This window comes from Oncorhynchus nerka, linkage group LG22 (assembly GCF_034236695.1).
Source record: "Oncorhynchus nerka isolate Pitt River linkage group LG22, Oner_Uvic_2.0, whole genome shotgun sequence".
Taxonomy (NCBI): domain Eukaryota; kingdom Metazoa; phylum Chordata; class Actinopteri; order Salmoniformes; family Salmonidae; genus Oncorhynchus; species Oncorhynchus nerka.
Window position 1 is genome coordinate 41,337,438 of NC_088417.1, and position 22,917 is coordinate 41,360,354.

The following is a 22,917-nucleotide window of genomic DNA, read 5'->3' on the forward strand; positions in this document are numbered from 1 at the left end:
GGCTAGGCTAAATCCTCATTGTTATTGCAATGCAGAAATTCAGTGTTGTGGAAGGTAGTTTGTAATGTAATATCATGTTCGGAACATCCAATCCTACCATAACAGCATAGCTAAGAGAAGAGCTGATGATGCAAATGGGAAAGAGATTAGGTTCTATAACCTCTGTGGGTGAGGAGAGGTAAGAAGGGGGAGGGCTAAAATAAGTATGATTGGAAGTTCACGTGTGTAGATAGGGATTGTAATAAATAAGCCCTCCCCTGCAAAAACATACTTTCAAAATCGAGGAAGAAATTGGGCTCCTGTTCCAGATCTGTGCAAGTCAGGACTTTTAGCAGGTTCCCCATGTTACGATACCTGTTGAGACAAAAGGAGAAAACACAACAATATGGTTTAACATGAGTGGAGGCAAGTACACAAAATGTATGGGTTTGTTAGTAGTGGGAAGTAGCAAGTGTTGTGGTATTGAGGGGGCTGGCAGCCCTGGTTCCTCCTATGTGCCCCGATGGGCCCTCTGAGACACTGTGTGGTTTTCCTGTACCGAGCGCTGGCCCACCAGATGTCCCCAAAAAGCCCACCTCTCCTAAAATAGAGGACATTTTACAGGAATCATTCTGCCTCGGAGACCAAGTCCAACTGAGTGTGACTTCTCCGCTTTACTCAATTCCCTGCAGATACGCATTTACATCTAGCGTTTACGAACAGCCGTTATATGCAAACTGGTCTGTTAAATTAGCTTTTTTTGTTCTGTCACACATACCCTGTACATGCACATGGATAAATTCAGATGTGAACCTAACAGGGTTCAGAGTTCAGATCCTGACCAATGACTGTCCTCACTATAGCAAATGACTCGAGCTGATGATCATGATCTGATTCCCAGCGCAAAAGTGAGCCATTGTGGTATGCCAGCAGCATATCCCACTGCTGGCTTGCTTCTGAAGCTAAGCAGGGTTGGTCCTGGTCGGTCTCTAGATGGGAGATCATATGCTGCTGGAAGTGGTGTTGGAGGGCCAGTAGGAGGCACTCTTTCCTCTGGTCATAAAAATAAAAAAATATCCCAATGCTCCAGGGCAGTGATTGGGGACATTGCCCTGTGTAGCGTGCCGTCTTTCGGATGGGATGTTAAACAGGTGTCCTGACTCTCTGTGGTCACTAAAGACCCCATGGCACTTAGTGTAAGAGTATGGGTGTTAACCCTGGGGTCCTAGCTAAATTCCCAATCTGGCCCTCTCACGGTCACCTAATCAAATTGTATTTGTCACATGCGCAGAATACAATAGACCTTACAGTGAAATGCTTACTTACAAGCCCTTAACCAACAATGCAGTTTTAAGAAAATACCCTCCAAAAAAGTAAGAGATAAGAATAACAAATAATTAAAGAGCAGCAGTAAATAACAATAGCGGGGCAATATACAGGGGGTACCGGTATAATCAAATCAAATTTTATTTGTCACATACACATGGTTAGCAGATGTTAATGCGAGTGTAGCGAAATGCTTGTGCTTCTAGTTCCGACAATGCAGTAATAACCAACAAGTAATCTAGCTAACAATTCCAAAACTACTACCTTATAGACACAAGTGTAAGGGGATAAAGAATATGTACATAAAGATATATGAATGAGTGATGGTACAGAGCGGCATAGGCAAGATACAGTAGATGGTATTGAGTGCAGTATATACATATGAGACGAGTATGTAAACAAAGCGGCATAGTTAAAGTGGCTAGTGATACATGTATTACATAAAGATGCAGTAGATGATATAGAGTACAGTATATACATATACATATGAGATGAATAATGTAGGGTATGTAAACATTATATTAGGTAGCATTGTTTAAAGTGGCTAGTGATATATTTTACATCATTTCCCATCAATTCCCATTATTAAAGTGGTTGGAGTTGAGTCAGTGTGTTGGCAGCAGCCACTCAATGTTAGTGGTTGCTGTTTAACAGTCTGATGGCCTTGAGATAGAAGCTGTTTTTCAGTCTCTCGGTCCCAGCTTTGATGCACCTGTACTGACCTCGCCTTCTGGATGATAGCGGGGTGAACAGGCAGTGGCTCGGGTGGTTGTTGTCCTTGATGATCTTTATGGCCTTCCTGTGACATCGGGTGGTGTAGGTGTCCTGGAGGGCAGGTACTTTGCCCCCGGTGATGCGTTGTGCAGACCTCACTACCCTCTGGAGAGCCTTACGGTTGAGGGCGGAGCAGTTGCCGTACCAGGCGGTGATACAGCCCGACAGGATGCTCTCGATTGTGCATCTGTAGAAGTTTGTGAGTGCTTTTGGTGACAAGCCGAATTTCTTCAGCCTCCTGAGGTTGAAGAGGCGCTGCTGCGCCTTCTTCACGATGCTGTCTGTGTGGGTGGACCAATTCAGTTTGTCTGTGATGTGTACGCCGAGGAACTTAAAACTTACTACCCTCTCCACTACTGTTCCATCAATGTGGATAGGGGGGTGTTCCCTCTGCTGTTTCCTGAAGTCCACAATCATCTCCTTAGTTTTGTTGACGTTGAGGTTATTTTCCTGACACCACACTCCGAGGGCCCTCACCTCCTCCCTGTAGGCCGTCTCGTCGTTGTTGGTAATCAAGTCTACCACTGTTGTATCGTCCGCAAACTTGATGATTGAGTTGGAGGTGTGCGTAGCCACGCAGTCGTGGGTGAACAGGGAGTACAGGAGGGCTCAGAACGCACCCTTGTGGGGCCCCAGTGTTGAGGATCAGCGGGGTGGAAATGTTGTTGCCTACCCTCACCACCTGAGGGCGGCCCGTCAGGAAGTCCAGTACCCAGTTGCACAGGGTCTCGAGCTTGATGACGAGCTTGGAGGGCACTATGGTGTAAAATGCCGAGCTGTAGTCGATGAACAACATTCTCACATAGGTATTCCTCTTGTCCAGATGGGTTAGGGCAGTGTGCAGTGTGCTTGAGATTGAATCGTCTGTGGACCTATTTAGGCGGTAAGCAAATTGGAGTGGGTCTAGGGTGTCAGGTAGGGTGGAGGTGATATGGTCCTTGACTAGTCTCTCAAAGCACTTCATGATGACGGAAGTGAGTGGTCGTTTAGCTCAGTTACCTTAGCTTCCTTAGCAGGAACAATGGTGGCCCTCTTGAAGCATGTGGGAACAACAGACTGGGATAGGGATTGATTGAATATGTCCGTAAACACACCAGCCAGCTGGTCTGCGCATGCTCTGAGGGTGCGGCTGGGGATGCCGTCTGGGCCTGCAGCCTTGCGAGGGTTGACACGTTTAAATGTTTTCCTCACGTCGGCTGCAGTGAAGGAGAGTCTGCATGTTTTAGTTGCGGGCCGTGTCAGTGGCACTGTATTGTCCTCAAAGCGGGCAAAAAAGTTATTTAGTCTGCCTGGGAGCAAGACATCCTGGTCCGTGACTGGGCTGGTTTTCTTCTTGTAGTCCGTGATTGACTGTAGACCCTGCCACATACCTCTTGTGTCTGAGCCTTTGAATTGAGATTCTACTTTGTCTCTATACTGACGCTTAGCTTGTTTGATTGCCTTGCGGAGGGAATAGTTACACTGTTTGTATTCGGTCATGTTTCCGGTCACCTTTCCCTGATTAAAAGCAGTGGTTCGGGCTTTCAGTTTCACGCGAATGCTGCCATCAATCCACGGTTTCTGGTTTGGGAATGTTTTTAATCGTTGCTATGGGAATGACATCTTCAACGCACGTTCTAATGAACTCGCACACCGAATCAGCGTATTCGTCAATGTTGTTGACTGACGCAATACGAAACATATCCCAGTCCACGTGATGGAAGCAGTCTTGGAGTGTGGAATCAGATTGGTCGGACCAGCGTTGAACAGACCTCAGCGCGGGAGCTTCTTGTTTTAGTTTCTGTCTGTAGGCAGGGATCAACAAAATGGAGTCGTGGTCAGCTTTCCCGAAAGGAGGGCGGGGCAGGGCCTTATATGAGTCGCGGAAGTTAGAATAGCAGTGATCCAAGGTTTTTCCAGCCCTGGTTGCGCAATCGATATGCTGATAAAATTTAGGCAGTCTTGTTTTCAGATTAGCCTTGTTAAAATCCCCAGCTACAATGAATGCAGCCTCCGGATATATGGATTCCAGTTTGCAAAGAGTCAAATAAAGTTCGTTCAGAGCCATCGATGTGTCTGCTTGGAGGGGAATATATACGGCTGTGATTATAATCGAAGAGAATTCCCTTGGTAGATAATGCGGTCGACATTTGATTGTGAGGAATTCTAAATCAGGTGAACAGAAGGACTTGAGTACCTGTATGTTGTTATGATCACACCACGTCACGTTAACCATGAAGCATACGCCCCCGCCCCTCTTCTTACCAGAAAGATGTTTGTTTCTGTCTGCGCGATGCGTGGAGAAACCAGTTGGCTGCACCGACTCCGATAGAGTCTCTCCAGTGAGCCATGTTTCCGTGAAGCAAAGAACGTTACAGTCTCTGATGTCCCTCTGGAATGCTATCCTTGCTCGGATTTCATCAACCTTGTTGTCAAGAGACGGGACATTGGCGAGAAGAATGCTAGGGAGTGGTGCACGATGTGCCCGTCTCCGGAGTCTGACCAGAAGACCGCTCCGTTTCCCCCTTTTACGAAGTCGTTTTTTTTGGGTCGCCGGCTGGGATCCATTCCGTTGTCCTGGGTGAAAGGCAGAACACAGGATCCGCTTCGCGAAAGTCATATTCTTGGTCGTACTGATGGTGAGTTGACGCTGCTCTTATGTTCAGTAGTTCTTCTCGACTGTATGTAATGAAACCTAAGATGACCTGGGGTACCAATGTAAGAAATAACACGTAAAAAAAAAAACTGCATAGTTTCCTAGGAACGTGAAGCGAGGCGGTCATCTCTGTCGGCGCCGGAAGTCATAGGTAATAGAGTCAATGTGCGGGGGGCACCGGTGTCTAGGTAATATGTACATGTAGGTAGAGTTATTAAAGTGACTATGCATAGATCGTAACAAAGAATCAGCAGCGTAGTGGGGGGGGGGGGGGCAATGCAAATAGTCTGGGTAGCCATTTGATCAGCTGTTCAGGAGTCTTATGGCTTTGGGGTAGAAGCTGTTTAGAAGCCTCTTGGACCTAGACTTGGTGCTCCGGTACCGCTTGTCGTGTGGTAGCAGAGAGAACAGTCTGACTAGTGTGGCTGGAGTATTTGACCATTTTTAGGGCCTTCCTCAGACACCGCCTGGTATAGAGGTCCTGGATGGCAGGAAGCTTGGCCCCGGTGATGTACTGGGCCCTTGCAGTCGGAGGTCGAGCAGTTGCCATACCAGGTAGTGATGCAACCTGTCAGGATGCTCTCAATGGTGCAGCTGTAAAACCTTTTGAGGATCTGAGGACCCATGCCAAATCTTTTCAGTATCCTGAGGAGGTTTTGTCGTGCCCTCTTCACGACTGTCTTGGTGTGCTTGGACCATGTTAGTTTGTTGGTGATGTGGATGCCAAGGAACTTGAAGCTCTCAACCTGCTCCACTACAGCCCCGTTGATGAGAATGGGGGCGTGCTCGGTCCTCCTTTTCCTGTAGTCCACAATCAGCTCATTTGTCTTGATCACATTGAGGGAGAGGCTGCTGTCCTGGCACCACACTGTCAGGTCTCTGACCTCCTCCCTATAGGCCGTCTCATCGTTGTCGATGATCAGGCCTACCACTGTTGTGTCATTAGCAAACTTAATGATGGTGTTGGAGTCGTGCCTGGCAGTCATGAGTGAACAGGGAGTACAGGAGGGGACTGAGCATGCACCCGAGGGGCCCCCGTGTTGAGGATCAGCGTGGCGGATGTGTTGTTACCTACCCTTACCACCTAGGAGCAGCTCGTCAGGAAGTCCAGGATCCAGTTGCAGAGGGAGGTGTTGAGTCCCAGGGTCCTTAGCTTAGTGATGAGCTTTGAGGGCACTATGGTGTTGAACGCTCAGCTGTGGTCAATGAACAGCATTCTCACATAGGTGTTCCTTTTGTCCAGGTGTGAAAGGGCAGTGTGGAGTGCAATAGAGATTGCATCATCTGTGGATCTGTTGGTGCGGTATGCAAATTGGAGTGAGTCTAGGGTTTCTGGGATAATGGTGTTAGATGTGAGCCATGACCAGCCTTTCAAAGCATTTCATGACTACAGACGTGAGTGCTTCGGGTCGGTAGTCATTTAGGCAGGTTACCTTCGTGTTCTTGGTCAGCTTGCAATTGGCTCATTCATCCCCCCCTCCTCTCTCCTGTAGCTATTCCCCAGGCTGTTGCAGTAAATGTGAATGTGTTCTCAGTCAACTAACCTGGTAAAATAAAAAAAAATTAATATATTGTTCTGTTTGTGAATGCCAAGTGAACAAAAAAACGGAATTTCAATCTCTGGTTGTTTTGCAACCAGTCAGATTTCCTGGAAGCGAGGCAGTTGATTCCGAGAAGAAGAGGGGTGTGTGGGGAGGGGAGATAATCTCACCTCAGAAGGAGTAGTGTGAGAACTAAGCCCACTATCCTTCCCCAGCCCCTCTCACTAGTGTCAATATGAGGCACACAGATTCACCCAGTACCTGGAAAAACCACAGTTAAAACCAACCCCCAAACCGAGCAGAGGGAAACCACTGTTGTAGAGTTCTGGGAGAGGGAACCCCTGCTGTACACACTGTCGGGTAAGAGGCTCCCATGTTTTGTGTGTGCACACACACCTTATGGATGATCCTAATACAGTTAATTCCTAGCCAATGACTCATATTTAGGGCAGATTTAGAGTATGGTACAGGAACACACATTCTGTATGCGCTACTGTACAACACAAAACTTTCCAGTCCCGAGGTGCACTTAGACTGTCTGTCACAGCACTGAGTCGTTCTCTAGAAGGCCATGTTGAGGAAATAGAATAAATATGGAAAATATGGACCAGACAAGCATGTACAGTTCTGCAGAATCGGACAAACTGAAGCATTCACACTGCCCAGACTCAGGAGCTAAAGAAGTCTATGATTGCCTCTAAGGTATTTGGTCTGCTCCTTTTATGACTGTAGTCTATTGGCGATATTTAGAAAGCATCTCAGTGCAGGAGTGCTGATCTATGATCAGCAGAGAGCCACGCGCCAGGCAGCCAGTGGCATATAGGTCCTTCTGACTCCCTGTCTGGAGTTGTGTGTTATGTAAATCACGAGTGACAGCCTGGCAAGACAACACCTTCTCTCCACAACTAGAAAGCACAGAGGCCTGTTGGGTTTGTACTGTACTGAGAGACAAAGTTCAAATGGCATTGGATCAGAGGCAGAGTGAAGATGAGATGAGAAAAACTTTATTGTCCCTGAAGGTACATTTTCTTGGGCATTTAAGTGCTGTTGCTGGCTAGTCGTGACACTGAGCTAGACTGGCGACACCTTGTGACAAGGTGGAGAAGGCTGAGAGATTCAACCTTGGTGACAGGGTGAATACTCTGATTACTGGTGGCAGGTTAAAACAAACTCAGTGGCTGAGTGAGTGCTGGTAAACCCGAGTAAGCTGATTAAGGTTAAAGTCTAGGTAAAGCTTAGTGACAGAGTGAAGCTCAGTGACAAGTGGAAAATAATTGCCAGTGATTGTGAATGAGCGCAGAAGCAAGGTAATTGAAAAGTGATGACTAGAGACAAGATAAAGTTATAGGCTAGTCACTACATTTTTCGTCCTTGTGGTTGAATAACTCATGATGAATAAATTTAAGTATTATTCTTTTAAAAACAAGTCTTGGTGTAATCATTTGAAGGAGGCATCTGCAACTTTCATTAATGATCTCTCCCTCTCCCTGCACTCGCTGAACCGGTTTCCATGTTACCCACTGCCCACCTGGGGCACACCCACCTGCCACGCCTGGCTCTTTCATAACACTCTCCGTTAACGTGACCTGAATGATGCTGCTACACCTCACTGGGTACCTTCCTACTACCTTATACGGGTGGTAGCCACATATAGCGGAAAGACGGGAGAGATGACAGCATTGGAAGGGAAAAGAACAGAGGCATCGTTTCAAGTCTTATTAGTTTGTATGTACGGGGTATGCATGGTGCACATCGTCCAACGAAATGCTTACTTGCAGGTTACTTCGACAATGCGGCAACAATAAGAAATAGTAAAAAAAAAATAAGAATACAAAGAAAGTAAATGACAGAATAGAATAAACATTTTAGCATGAGTGTAATACAGGATTGCATCATTTATAGTCCAATAGTTACACGTGCATTGGGGAAGGGGGGGCGGGGTGATGGGCAAATGTATAAATTGAGCAGTACAATAAGAATCTGGTAGCAGCGGTTGTGATGTGTGCTAAGGTGAGGAGAATCAGAGCAGGTGGTCAGTACAGTTTAAGTGTTCAGCAATCTGATTGCTTGGAGATAGAAATGGTCTCTGAGCCTGTTGGTATCAGACCTCATGTACCTCAATGCTGAACTGCAGTCAATGAACAGCATTCTCACGTCTTGTCCAAATGTGTTACGGCCATGTGAATAGCGATGGAAATGGCATCTTCCGTGGATCTGTTGGAGCGGTAGGCTAATTGGAGTGAGTCCAGTGTGGGCCATGACCAGCCTCTCAAATAATTTCATGATGACCGAGGTGAGTGCGACGGGGCGATAGTCATTTGGGCATGTCCCCTTGTTTTTCTTGGGCACTGGGACGATGGCGGTCTCCTTAAAGCAGGTGGGGACTACAGAGACCGTTTGAAAATATCAGCTGGTATTCACTCTTTAGAGAGTTTCCCCACGTCAGCCTCGGAGAGAGAAAACACCTGGTCGTCAGGAGCAACGAGAGTCTTCCTGGAGCGGCTCGGTACTGTTGAGGGAAAGACAAGGGAGGAATCACCTCGTTGATTATCCCCAGAAGGAGGGGAAGGGGTGAAGTCACATCACCATGTTGTTGAATGACTAGGCCTTCCCAATGCCTCTCCCCTAGTCCTCTACTGCCCCCTCTCAGAGAGGCTGAGTGACTGAGCTGAGTAGTATGAGGCATGGTGCCACTACCAGGCTCAGAGAGTTAAACACAGCTCCCTCGCTCTCGCTCAGTCTACATTGAGGTCATTTTAAGGACGGGGATTTGCGGTAGCTTCGGCTCCGCATTTCAAAGTCCAAGAGAAGATCCTCCAGCTTATGGAAAACCTAATGAGAGATGAAATGAGGACAGGCTTTCTTTCTTTCGCTTTTTGCCGCGCCAGCAGAAATAATTTTGGTGAATGGTTGAATTACAGACCCCCAGGTTCTCATTCAAACCAAATTAATAGCTAAACCTATTAATGATAACTAAAAAAAGCTATATAATCAAACTTTTTCTCGTATATTGCAAATGTTTCTATTTTGAGCCAAAGTGTATGTGCCAGTGACAAATGGGAAAAGGTTTTCAAATCAAATCAAATTTTATTGGTCACATACACATGGTTAGCAGATGTTAATGTGAGTGTAGCGAAATGCTTGTGCTTCTAGTCCGACAGTGCAGAAATATCTAACAAGGAATCTAACAATTCCACAACTACTACTTAATACACACAAATCTAGGTAAAGGGATGGAATAAGAATATGTACATATAAATGTATGGATGAGCGATGACCGAACGGCATTGGCAAAATGCAGTAGATGGTAATAGAATGCAGTATATACAGATGAGATGAGTAGACATGTAAACATTATTAGTGACTAGTGATCCATTTATTAAAGTGGCCAATGATTTCAAGTCTGTATGTAGGCCTCTGTGTTAGTGATGGCTGTTTAACAGTCTGATGGCCTTGAGATAGAAGCGGTTTTTCAGTCTCTCGGTCCCAGCTTTGATGCACCTGTACTGACCTCGCCTTCTGGATGGTAGCGGGGTGAACAGGCAGCGGCTCGGGTGGTTGTTGTCCTTGATGATCTTTTTGGCCTTCCTGCGACATCGGGTGCTGTAGGTGTCCTTGAGGGCAGGTAGTTTGTCCCCGGTATTGCGCTGTGCAGACCGCACCACCCTCTGGCGAGCCTTGCAGTTGTGGGCTGTGCAGTTGCCGTACCTGGCAGTCATAAGTTTGTGAGGGTTTTAGGTGACAAGCCCAATTTCTTCAGCCTCCCGAGGTTGAAGAGGCACTATACTATTGCGCCTTCTTCACCACACTGTCTGTGTAGGTGGACCATTTCAGTTTGTCCGTGAAGTGTACGCCAAGGAACTTTTTAAAAAATCGTCCACCTTCTCCACTGCTGTCCCGTCGATGTGGACAGGGGGGTGCTCCCTCTGCTGTTTCCTGAAGTCCACGATTATCTCTTTTGTTTTGTTGATGTTGAGTGAGAGGTTGTTTTCCTGACACCACACTCCGAGTGCCCTCACCTCCTTCTCGGTAGGCTGTCTCGTCGCTGTTGGTAAATGGTTTGTGGTAATGATCCATTGCTCTAAATCATGTGAGATGAAGAGGTGTAGAACATTCAGTGCAGTGCTGAGAGGAGAGGAATGCAAGAGAAGAGACAGGAAGGGGGTGGTTTTGCGCCCATTCATTGGTATTGGAGGTTCTGATATGTCAGTGGGAGTCCCGGGCCAGCGGACAGGGTGTGGTTGTTTTTGTATTGGACACCCCACTGGGGGGGGGGGGGGGGGTTCGTCTAGGGCCAGGGTGCCCTGCTTTACAACCGCGAGCCAAACAACGCTCTCCAATTGGCTAAGCCACACTGCCCCACCATGCGCTGTATCCATGGACTCAAAAAAAGCTGGTGCCATTGAAAACAAGCAACCAGCCTATCAGAGGCGAGCTTGGAGAGAGATGGTACAGTGGTGGTAAGACTTCAAAGCACATGAATATATTAATACAGATGAGGTCCTGCACCAAAAAACTGCAGATTAGGAGGGGAGCGAGGGGATCTGGTGAACAGGCAGTGAAGGAATGTTTTTTCCAGCTTCCAGCACTAAGTGAATAATTTCCCTGAGCAAAATGCAACTTGGTTTTTGCCAAATTGCTGTCATGTTCTGAAATAAAATAAAAACTAAATGACAACTCAAATATTTATACTGACAATATTCCTGTATAAAAATTATATACTTTATTTGAGAGTGGACTTGCACAGCCTAGGAGAATGAAACAGTGGAGGAATAACAATAACAACATGAGTGAGGAGATCTCGGTGTCAGCCCTGAAGATCCTAATATTCAGTGCCACCCCCATTGAACATGGTGACCTTCCCCAGGATGGCATTCCTGGAGTCACACAGACACACACCTCCGTACCCCCTCCAAGGAAACGCCCCAGAACACTGCTGGACTTGAGGCTCCGCGTCGGCTGCGGTGTCCTATAAAAACAGCTCATTGCTGCAGGGGGATTATAGTACTGACATCCCACTACTACACTATTCTCTCGCTCTGCAGCAGCGTGAGGACCCACTCTTACTACGGCAGTGATGACCAGCCATCCCCGTTTTTTTCCTCTTCAACCTACAGACAAAACTCCATAATGACAAAGCAAAAACAGGTTTTTTTTATTATACATTTTTGGTAATTTATTAAAAGTACAAAACTGAAACACCACATTTACAAAAGTACTTACATCCTTTACTCAGTACTTTGTTGAGGCACCTTTGGCAGCAATTACAGCCTTGAGTCTTCTTGGGTGTGACACTACAAGCTTGGCACAGCTGTATCTTCACTGCAGATCCTCTCAAGCTCTTGTCAGGTTGGATGGGGAGCTTCGGTGCACAGCTATTTTCAGGTCTCTCCAGAGATGGTCTCTCAGGTTCAAGTCCGGCCTCTGGCTCAAGGACATTCAGAGACTTGTCCCGAAGCCCCTCCTGCGTTGTCTTGACTGTGTGCTTAGGGTTGTTGTCCTGTTGGATCTCTCTGTACTTTGTTCTGTACATATTTCCCTCGATCCTGACTAGTCTCCCAGTCCCTGCTGCTGAAAAACATCCACACAGCATGATGCTGCCACCACCATGCTTCACCGTAGGGATGGTGCCAGGCATCCTCAGACGTGACACTTGGCATTAAGGCAATCTTGATTTCATCAGACCAGAGAGATAATCTGGTTTCTCATGGTCTGAGAGTCTTTAGGTGACGTTTGGCAAACTCCAAGCTGGTTTTTGCTGTGACATGCACTGTCAACTGTGGAAAATTATATAGACATGTGTGTGCCTCTCCAAATCATGTCCAATCAATTGAATTTATCACAGGTAAGGATCTCAAGGATGAATAATGGAAACAGCATGCACCTGAGCTCAATTTAGTCTCATAGCAAAAGGTCTGAATACTTATGTAAATAAGGTATTTTTGTTTATTTTTCATAAATGTGAGATAATGGGGTCATTATGGGGTATTGTGTGTAGATAAGAAGAAAAGATTTAATACATTTTAGAATAAGGCTGGAAACGTAACAAAGTATTGAAAAAGTCAAAGGGTTTGAATACTTTCCAAATGCACTGTATATTTGATGGAAATGCAAAAAAAAGAAGGTATTTAGATAAGGATGTAGGATGTATACTGTGTGTGTGTCTACAATACGTGACTATGATATGTGGGGGTGTATTTGGGGGGGGGGGGTACTGCAGTGGTGGGAGCAGAGCAAAGAGGGAGGCAGCTTTAAACTTGACCTAGATTCTCAGGGTGACAAGCCACATGGCATTAGCCCAGTCGACCAGGACCAGATCCACCGGAGCTCGCTGCTCTCTGACGCTGGCCCGATACGACAGGCAGAAAATGGGGGAGCACTTCCCAAAATGAGGCTGGCACGCAATTCTCCCCATGATGAGCATTGCTGCAGTCAATGCACGTGTTTTATCTCCCGTTTTGCATCAACGTAGCCTACTACTTTCACATTTTAACACTCATCAGATTATTGAGGCAAACTACAATTCATCCTTAAAGCTGCATAGTTGAAGATAAAAAATAAATAAACCTTTGAAATCCAAAGCGACTAACCAAAGCAGCAGAAATCACAGAGAGAGAACTGGGGGATGAAACCAGGAGATTCAGCTAAGCCCTACTCTATGGACTGTACCTGATCAAAGCCAGAAACCATGGAAACAACTACAGTCGGCTACACATACACACACACACACGCTCGGTCGCTCTCTCACACACACACACACACCACTTTGTATTCCAATACTTGCGAGGACTTTTTACCGTAACCTTAGCCCTAACTTTAACTCCTAACCCATAATCTAACCCCTAAGCCTAAAATTGCCTTTTTAGAAGTGAGGACTGGCCAAATAGCCTCACTTCTCTGAATTTCCCTTGGTTGACCACTGTTGTGAGGACTTCTGGTTGTCACAACTATAGTAAAAAGTGTTGGGAACACACACTATTCTTCAAGAAGCAATGGCTATACCTAGATCATTAATTCAAAAGTTTAAAAAAATGGATGTACGAATCCCAGATTGCCCCTTTAACTCTCTGAGTAGTTGAGGCAGTATTTGGTATTTGATTAGGATCTCCATCAGCTGTTGCAAAAGCAGCAGCTACTCTTCCTTGGGTCCACACAAAACATGAAACATAATACAGAATATCATTAGACAAGAACAGCTCAAGGACAGAACTACATACATTTAAAAAAAGGCACACATAGCCTACATATCAATCCATGCATACACAAACTATCTAGGTCAAATAGGGGAGAGGCGTTGTGTTGCTTTATCTGTTTTTTGAAACCAGGTTTGCTGTTTATTTGAGCAATATGAGACGGTTTTCTTGAATTTGTTCTGGATTTGGGGACTAATTTATAGTCCATAAAGACAGAGCAACCTGAGGATCACTGCAGTGCTGTGGATAAGACCCGGTGACCTCTCCGTGCACGAAGAATGAAAAAACACGCAGCGACTGAAATATTCTTCATGTTTTTTTTTTTCATTTTCTCACAAGAGCAACATCAGTACTGGTGATGAGAAGTCCCCTGTAGCCAGACACTTTAATATGGGGACATGACGTGTGCAGGCTGAGGTTCCGGGGCTTAGTTGTTGTACAGCCACTTAATAATAGAGGAGGTGATAGAGAAAAGTTGCTGCCACAGAGGCATATTATATCCATGCCTTCCTTGCAGAGAGCCCAAGTGGTCTGAATGAACAACTTCTGTTAGTTTGCTTCCTGTAAAACAACAGTCGCGCAATTCTTTGTATTTTGAAGCCCTTATGGAAAACAATAGAACATTTATGTAAATAACGTATTTGAAATAATGAATGTAAATAATATATGTAAATAATAACTGTGCAAAAACAAAGCAGTAGTGCAATGTAGAGTCATCTACAAATACGGGTGTATGTCTATTGTTCTCCAAACTCTGACAAAGGGCTGCTGCTGAAACATGACAGTTTATTCTGACTTCTGCTGCTAAACAACTACATTAGAACTTTCAGTGAGTTTCAAATCAAAATCAAATCAAATATCATTTGTCACTGCGCTGAATACAACAGGTGTAGGTAGACCTTAACATGAAATGCTTACTTACAAGCCCTTAACCAACAACACAGTTCAAGAAATAGAGTTGAGAATATATTTACTAAATAAAATAAAACAATAAAATAACAATAACGAGGCAATGTACAAGTACTGAGTCAATGTGCGGGGTACAGGTTAGTCACGGTAATTTGTACATTTAAGTAGGGGTAAAGTGACTATGCAGGTAGGGGTAAAGTAGATAATGAACAGTGAGTAGCAGCAGTGTAAACACTCCACTACAGCCCTGTTGATATTAATGGGGGCCTATTCGGTCCTCCTTTTCCTGTAGTCCACGATCATCTCCTTAGTCTTGCTCACATTGAGGGAAAGGTTGTTATCCTGGCACCACATGGCCAGGTCTCTGATCTCCTCCCTATAGGCTGTCTCATCGTTGTTGGTGATCAGGCCTACCACTGTTGTGTCGTCAGCGAACTTAATGATGGTGTTGGGGTTGTGCCTGGCCACGCAGTCGTGGGTGAACAGGGAGTACAGGAGGGGACTGAGCACGCACTCCTGAGAGGCGCCCGTGTTGAGCATCAGATGTGTTGTTACCTACCCTTACTACCTGGAGGTGACCCGTCAGGAAGTCCAGGATCCAGTTGCAGAAGGAGGTGTTTAGTCCCAGGGTCCTTAGCTTAGTGCTGAGCTTTGAGGGCACTATGGTGTTGAACGCTGAGCTGTAGTCAATGAACAGCATTCTCACATATTTGTTCCTTTTGTCCAGGTGGGAAAGGGCAGTGTGGAGTGCAATTGAGATTGCGTCATCTGTGGATCTGTTGGGGCGGTATGCGAATTGGAGAGGGTCTAGGGTTTCCGGGATGATGGTGTTGATGTGAGTCATTGGTTTTTCCTTCGTTCAAGTATATGCCTTTTGAACCCAGCACCCAAATACTTTTTGTTACTACAAACACTTGAGCACACCAATTTCTCTTTCTATGACCTCTCCATACAGACAGCTATAACATAGGGTGTAATGGGGCAGAGAGCAGCACTTCCCCACAGCCCCATACCCTGTGGGGTGGTAGTTAGTGAGGGGTGGGTGATGGTGAAGGGGGGCGCAGGCTGCATATCGTAGGTCACATGTCGCAGGCCCCAAACCATCATTACACAAATGACCTTTTGACTGTGTTTGAGTCATGGATGCAACACAGCATACTGTATCACACTTTATAGTTGGCAGAACATAGGCCTATATATCAGCATCTCTTGGAGACTGTGTATGACATTTTATATGAGAAGTACATACAGTACACTGCATATGTAAGTAACATAGATACAGTATTATTTATTTTTTCGCTTTTTTGAACCCTCACAAGATTAAGGGTGGGGCACAGTGGAGCTTGCTGAGGAGATGGGGAGATGACGGTTATCTGTACAGACGTGCTGGTATCTCGATTTAGAATGCATTGAGCGCCCTCTGGAGGTGATGAACAGAAATGCATAGAAGACCTTGAGGAGGAAGAGCGACCACTCCCAAACTCTGAGCCATGCTAGAGGTATTACACATGCCAGCTTCAGCTACAAATCCTTTAGGTACCACAACAAACTCAGATGAATAAATATCTCAAATTAAAACATTCTAAAATCATAACACATGCACCAACCCTGACATTGAAACGTTACCATAGAATTTACATGCATAATGTGGACTAACTTTCTAGTAAAACCACTTTGGATTAATTAGCATAACCTGTTGGATATAAAAATGTGTTATATGCCAGTTAGCAGACACTTTTATCCAAAGCAATTTACAGTAGTGCATGCATATATTATCGTTTGGGTGACCACAGCAGGAATTGAACCCACAAGCCGGGTGTTACTAGTACCATCTGAGTTGGGTCTCAAAGCCGTGGAACACACAGAATGTTCGACATCTTGTCATGCATGCTGCAGCCCATCCTCTAAAATGGGGACATTTCCTCAGCTCTCAAACACTGCAGCAACTCCTCAGATTAGCAGACATCTTGCCATGTACTGCATCAAGGGTTAAGGGGGGCTAGTGTTCAAATAATTGGATTAGGGCGCCACCTTGTGCCATGTTGAGCTACAGGAAGAATGCAACATTAATTTGGGCAGTGGCACTAAGTGATATTGTAATTTATATGGCCTGTCCTACAGAACAGACAGACGTATGCTAGATCAATAGAAGAGATAGAAAGACACAGAGACAGAAACAGATAGGAGATGCAGAGAGAAAGAAAGACACAGACAGAGAGACAGATAGGAGATGCAGAGAGAGAGAGAGAGAAAGACCACAGACAGATAGGAGATGCAGAGAGAGAGAGAGAGAAAGACCACAGACAGATAGGAGATGCAGAGAGAGAGAGGAGATGCAGAGAGAGAGAGAAAGACAAACAGAGAGGAGATGCAGAGGGAGAGAGAGAGACAGAGAGAGAGAGAGACACCGAGACAAAGACAGAGAGACACAGAGAGAGACAGAGAGAGACAGAGACACAGAGACAGAGACAGAGAGAGACACAGAGACAGAGAGAGACACAGAGACAGAGAGAGACACAGAGACAGAGAGAGACACAGAGACAGAGACACAGAAAACACAGAGACAGAGAGAGACAGAGAAAACACAGAGACAGAGAGAGAGAGTCGTCATCTGCCTTTGGACTAAAGAGCAGAAACCTGGACTTCACCAAAGAAATCAGAAATACAGACATTGTCATCCTTCAAGAAACATGGTATAGAGGAGACGGACCCACGGGTTTCCCTCTTGGTCACAGGGAGCTGGTAGCCCCATCCACCAACCTACCAGGTGTGAAACAGGGAAGGGCTCAGGGGGTATGCTAATTTGGTATGGAGCAGACCTAACTCACTCCATTAAATTAATCAAAACAGGAACATTTTACATTTGGCTAGATTTTCAAAAGGAAATTATTTTAACAGAGAAAAATTTCATCCTGTGTGCTACCGATATCCCCCCACTAAAATCCCAATACTTTAATGAAGACCGCTTCTCCATCCTGGAGGGGGAAATCAATCATTTCCAGGCCCAGCGACATGTACTAGTCTGTGGCGACCTAAATGCCAGAAACGGACAAGAACCTGACACCCTCAGCACACAGGGGGACAAACAACTGCATGGAGGTGACAGCATTCCCTCCCCCATATGCCCCCCCCTAGGCACAACATAACCAACCAAAATGGGTCACACCTCCTGCAGCTCTGTCGCACGCTGGGTATGTACATAGTCAATGGTAGGCTTCGAGGGGACTCCTATGGTAGGTACACCTATAGCTCATCTTTGGCAGTAGTACTGTAGACTACTTTATCACTGACATCAACCCAGAGTCTCTTAGAGCGTTCAGTCAGTCCACTGACACCCCAATCAGATCACAGAAAAATCACACTCTACTTGGAACAGAGCAAAACTCAAACTTGAGGCAGCAAAGCCAAAGGAACTGAATAATATTAAGAAATGCTGTAGAATGTAGTGTGGAAACCTACCAAAAAACTGTTAGGCAACAACAAATTCCTTTTAGACAACTTCCTGGACAAAACGTTCCACTGTAATAGTGAAGGTGTAAACTTGGCAGTAGAAAGTCTAAACAGCATATTTGACCTCTCAGCTTCCCTATCAAATAAAATAAAAATCTAATAGAAAACCGAAGACAATGAACAACAATGACAAATGGTTTGATGAAGAATGCAAAAAAAACTAAGAAAGAAATTGAGAAACCTGTCCAACCAAAAACATAGACCCAGAAAACCTGAGCATACACCTTCACTATGGTGAATCACTAAAACAATACAGAAATACACCACAAAAAAAGAAGGAATAGCACTTCAGAAATCAGCTCAATGTAATTGATGAATCCATAGACTCTAACCACTTCTGGGAAAATTGGAAAACGCTAAACAAACACCACGAAGAGTTATCTATCCAAAACGGAGATGTATGGGTAAACCACTACTCCAATCTTTTTGGCCCTTTAACAAAGAACAAAGAGCAAAAACATATACATGATCAAATACAAATCTTAGAATAAACTATTAAAGACCACCAGAACCCACTGGATTCTCCAATTAAAATGAATGAACTACAGGACAAAATAAAAACCATCCAACCCAAAAAGGCCTGTGGTGTTGATGGTATCCTCAATGAAATGATGAAATATACAGACAACAAATTCCAATTGGCTATACTTAAACTCTTTAAAATCATCATTAGCTTTAGCATCTTCCCCAATATTTTCAACAGCAACCTTGGGAAAATCCTCTGCATTATCATTAACAGCAGACTCATACATTTCCTCAGTGAAAACAATGTACTAAGCAAATGTCAAATTGTCTTTTCCAAAATCACTATACAACAGACAATGTATTCAACCCCGCACACCCTAATTGACAAACAAACCAAAACAAAAGGCAAAGTCGTTGTTGATTTCAAAAAAGCCTTTATCATCTTCCATTACCGATGTATGGAGATGTGGGGCCATATGTTTGCAGGAAAAAAAAGTAATTTTTTCCATGGAAAATGCCTTCAGGTACTGTTCTCATCAAATACAAATATATATATATATATTATATATAATATCCTTCATCAAGACAATCCACAAGTCAGCTTTGAATAAATATTTGATATGTTGTAGTGTTGTCTACAATGCTTCCAAAAGATTCCAAGGCCAAAGAGCCGTAATCGACAGAGACTGCTGAACTACACTGAGCAAGTAAAATACGCCTAAACTATGGAGCCAGTAAGCACAGCTTCAATACTAGTTAAGGATAAAGCATGTTAAACATATTCATAAACCTATTTGTACAAACTATTCAAATGCATATCTCAAGATCTTTAAATGTAGGTTATACCTTATATTTTCCATCACCACCTGGTGGCACTATTGCCTAGTTGTATTTTTTTTGTATAAAAAGCTTGGCTATACCTCTTACGCCTTGATCAGACCGACAGTATAAATTGCGTTTTGGTCTACAAGAAGTACATTAATTTCCATTGGAATGCTGCGTTTACCTTGCAGCATTGAGTTGCAGAGGCAGTTGCAGTTTATTCTGTGTGGTGCATATGTTGGACTTATCCAATGTATGCATCAAATTGTATGTGCAGACTTGACAGAAATAGTAGCAAAAGGTGAATGTTGAACTTTCCACTAAAAATGTTGGACTACATAATAAAAAAGTTTGACTGCAGAATTTATTAACCAACATTGATGCCATGACGCTGTCGGTCTGATTGAGGCGTAACGTGGCGCCGAATGTCATGCATTTGAAATGGGGACATCCACAATGGACTGGAATCACAACGCCCCCTTGAAGGCTCAGTTGTGAGACGGACACCGCATACCTTACAATTTTCCAAACTTTGTGTCTCCTTCAGCCCAGCCAGAGTCTGTCAAAGAACAGGAAGTTACCAAACCACAGAAAAAATGTGAAAATATGCAGTTTTCGATAGCTTTATGGGATATTTAACAACTACCCAATCCTATATATACCCATTCCAAATACACATTGGCTGTTAAGCCGATAATATTGTATGACTGTTGCCTCCTGTTGAAATGTATTGTGATGGTAATGACGTTTGGTTTTGATGATAATTATTAGGTGGAGGTAGCTAGCTAATTGTAGTGCAAGCTAGATTGACTTGCTATAGAGTTAGAGAAAAAAGTTAAGTAACTAAACAAAACATGTTTTATTATCACCTGAAACAATATATTTATCCTGTCTTGAATGAAAAGGTCACATTTTGCAATCTCAAAAAAGAAATGCGATCTATGACGAGAGAAAGGCTGGTTTCCATCTTGCGTTACAAACACAAGACTTGTCCAAAGACAGCATGAAGATAGGCAGTGGTGTAAAGTACTTAAGTAAAAAATAGTTTAAAGCACTACTTAAGTAGTTTGTTGGGGTATCTGTACTTTACTATTTGACAACTTTTACTCCACCACATTTCTAAAGAAAATAATGTACTTTTTACTCTATACATTTTCCCTGCCACCCGAAAGTACTTGGTACATTTTGAATGCTTAGCAGGACAGGCAAATGGTCCAATTCATGCACTTATCTAGAGAAACATCCCCGCTCATCCCAACTGCCTCTGATCTGGCGGACTCACTAAACACAAATGCTTTGTGCCGAAAATTGTGCAGTCTGGTTTGGTTAATATAAAGAATTTGAAATGATTTTTTACTTTTACTTTTGATACATATTTTTAAATATATTTCAGCAATTACATTTACTTTGATTCTTAAGTATATTTAAAACCAAATACTTTGAAACTTTTACTCAAGTAGAATTTTACTGGTTGACTTTCACTTTTACTTTACATTTTCTATTAAAAGGCATCTTTACTTTTACTCAAGTATGACAATTGAGTACTTTTTCCATCACTGAAGATAGATGAAAAATGTTTCTCCAATAGAAATCCCTTATCACACTTGTAGGCGATGTCATGGCGAAGGTTGACGAGCTAAGCTCATGCATAGAAATACGTCATCGGGTCTAACGTCACCTCACGCCGAACTGTGCATGTGCAGGCAATCAAATCAAAAGGCACTCTTTTGATATGAAGTTGTTTTGGAAGAAAATGAAAATGTCAGTTTGTCACTTTCACGAGATTGGAGTAATAACATGTTCAACTACTTAAGACACTGGCTCGAATCTAGACTTTCGATTTCGAGAAATACACTGCTAAAAATAAATAAAGGGAACACTTAAACAACACAATGTAACTCCAAGTCAATCACTCTTCTGTGAAATCAAACTGTCCACTTAGGAAGCAACACTGATTGACAATATATTTCACATGCTGTTGTGCAAATGGAATAGAAAGCAGGTGGAAATTATAGGCAATTAGCAAGACACCCCCAATAAAGGAGTGGTTCTGCAGGTGGTGACCACAGACCACTTCTCAGTTCCTATGCTTCCTGGCTGATGTTTTGGTCACTTTTGAATGCTGGTGGTGCTTTCACTCTAGTGGTAGCATGAGACAGAGTCTACAACCCACACAAGTGGCTCAGGTAGTGCAGCTCATCCAGGATGGGACATCAATGCGAGTTGTGGCAAGAAGGTTTGCTGTGTCTGTCAGCGTAGTGTCTAGAGCATGGAGGCGCTACCAGGAGACAGGCCAGTACATCAGGAGGCGTGGAGGAGGCCGTAGGAGGGCAACAACCCAGCAGCAGGACCGCTACCTCTGCCTTTGTGCAAGGAGGAGCACTGCCAGAGCCCTGCAAAATGACCTCCAGCAGGCCACAAATGTGATTGTGTCTGCTCAAACGGTCAGAAACAGACTCCATGAGGGTGGTAATGAGGGCCAGAAATCCACAGGTGGGGGTTGTGCTTATACAGCCCAACACCGTGCAGGACGTTTGGCATTTGCCAGAGAACACCAATATTGGCAAATTCGCCACTGGGGCCCTGTGCTCTTCACAGATGAAAGCAGGTTCACACTGAGCACATGTGACAGACGTGACAGTCTGGAGACGCCGTGGAGAATGTTCTGCTGCCTGCAACATCCTCCAGCATGACCGGTTTGGCGGTGGGTCAGTCATGGTGTGAGGTGGCATTTCTTTGGGGGGCCGCACAGCCCTCCATGTGCTCGCCAGAGGTAGCCTGACTGCCATTAGGTACCGAGATGAGATCCTTAGACCCCTTGTGAGACCATATGCTGGCCCTCGGTTCCTCCTAATGCAAGACAATGCTAGACCTCATGTGGCTGGAGTGTGTCAGCAGTTCCTGCAAGAAGAAGGCATTGATGCTATGGACTGGCCAGCCCGTTCCCCAGACCTGAATCCAATTGAGCACATCTGGGACATCATGTCTCGCTCCATCCACCAACGCCACGTTGCACCACAGACTGTCCAGGAGTTGGTGGATGCTTTAGTCCAGGTCTGGGAGGAGATCCCTCAGGAGACCATCCGCCACCTCATCAGTAGCATGCCCATGCGTTGTAGGGAGGTCATACAGGCACGTGGAGGCCACACACACTACTGAGCCTCATTTTGACTTGTTTTAAGGACATTACATCAAAGTTGGATCAGCCTGTAGTGTGGTTTTCCACTTTAATTTTGAGTGTGACTCCAAATTCAGACCTCCATGGGTTGATAAATATGATTTCCATTGATAATTTTGTGTGATTTTGTTGTCAGCACATTCAACTATGTAAAGAAAAAAGTATTTAATAAGAATATTTCATTCATTCAGATCTAGGATGTGTTATTTTAGTGTTCCCTTTATTTTTTGAGCAGTGTATAACAACTAAGGAAGAACTTTTCACTTCTCTCATTGACTTCTCAAACACCAAACCCCGTCCTTGTCTGTTTGGTCTGTTCCCGGAAGTATTTCGATGTTGCACCTCAAAAAGTGTGTGGTAATACCAGTGACATGGAATTGAAAGACAGCTGAGCTATGTCCTATAAACATTTGTTTATATCTAGTATATTTTCTTTCATTATGACTTTTTTTTTTTTAACTCAGTGTCACTAAACCACGTCTCAAAATGTGTCACTAAACCACGTCTCAAAATATGTCACTAAACCATGACTCAAGCCAATTTCATGGTACTGACAGTGTTCTACAATATACTGTATATATATAT

The 22,917-nt window shown here is 44.3% G+C and overlaps 1 protein-coding gene and 1 pseudogene across 1 annotated transcript in view; one reads left to right on the forward strand and one right to left on the reverse strand.

Moving 5' to 3' along the window:
* The window catches only part of LOC115105180 (CYFIP-related Rac1 interactor B-like), a 59,515-nt gene that overhangs the window by 21,285 nt on the left and 15,313 nt on the right, over positions 1–22,917 (reverse strand). The window contains exon 3 of the mRNA XM_029626873.2: positions 272–354. Within this exon, the coding sequence (XP_029482733.1) occupies positions 272–344 (73 nt within the window). The 5' untranslated portion in view covers positions 345–354. The remainder of the gene's footprint in view (positions 1–271; positions 355–22,917) is intronic.
* The window catches only part of LOC115104532 (elongation factor 1-alpha-like), a 45,635-nt pseudogene continuing 33,759 nt past the window's right edge, over positions 11,042–22,917 (forward strand).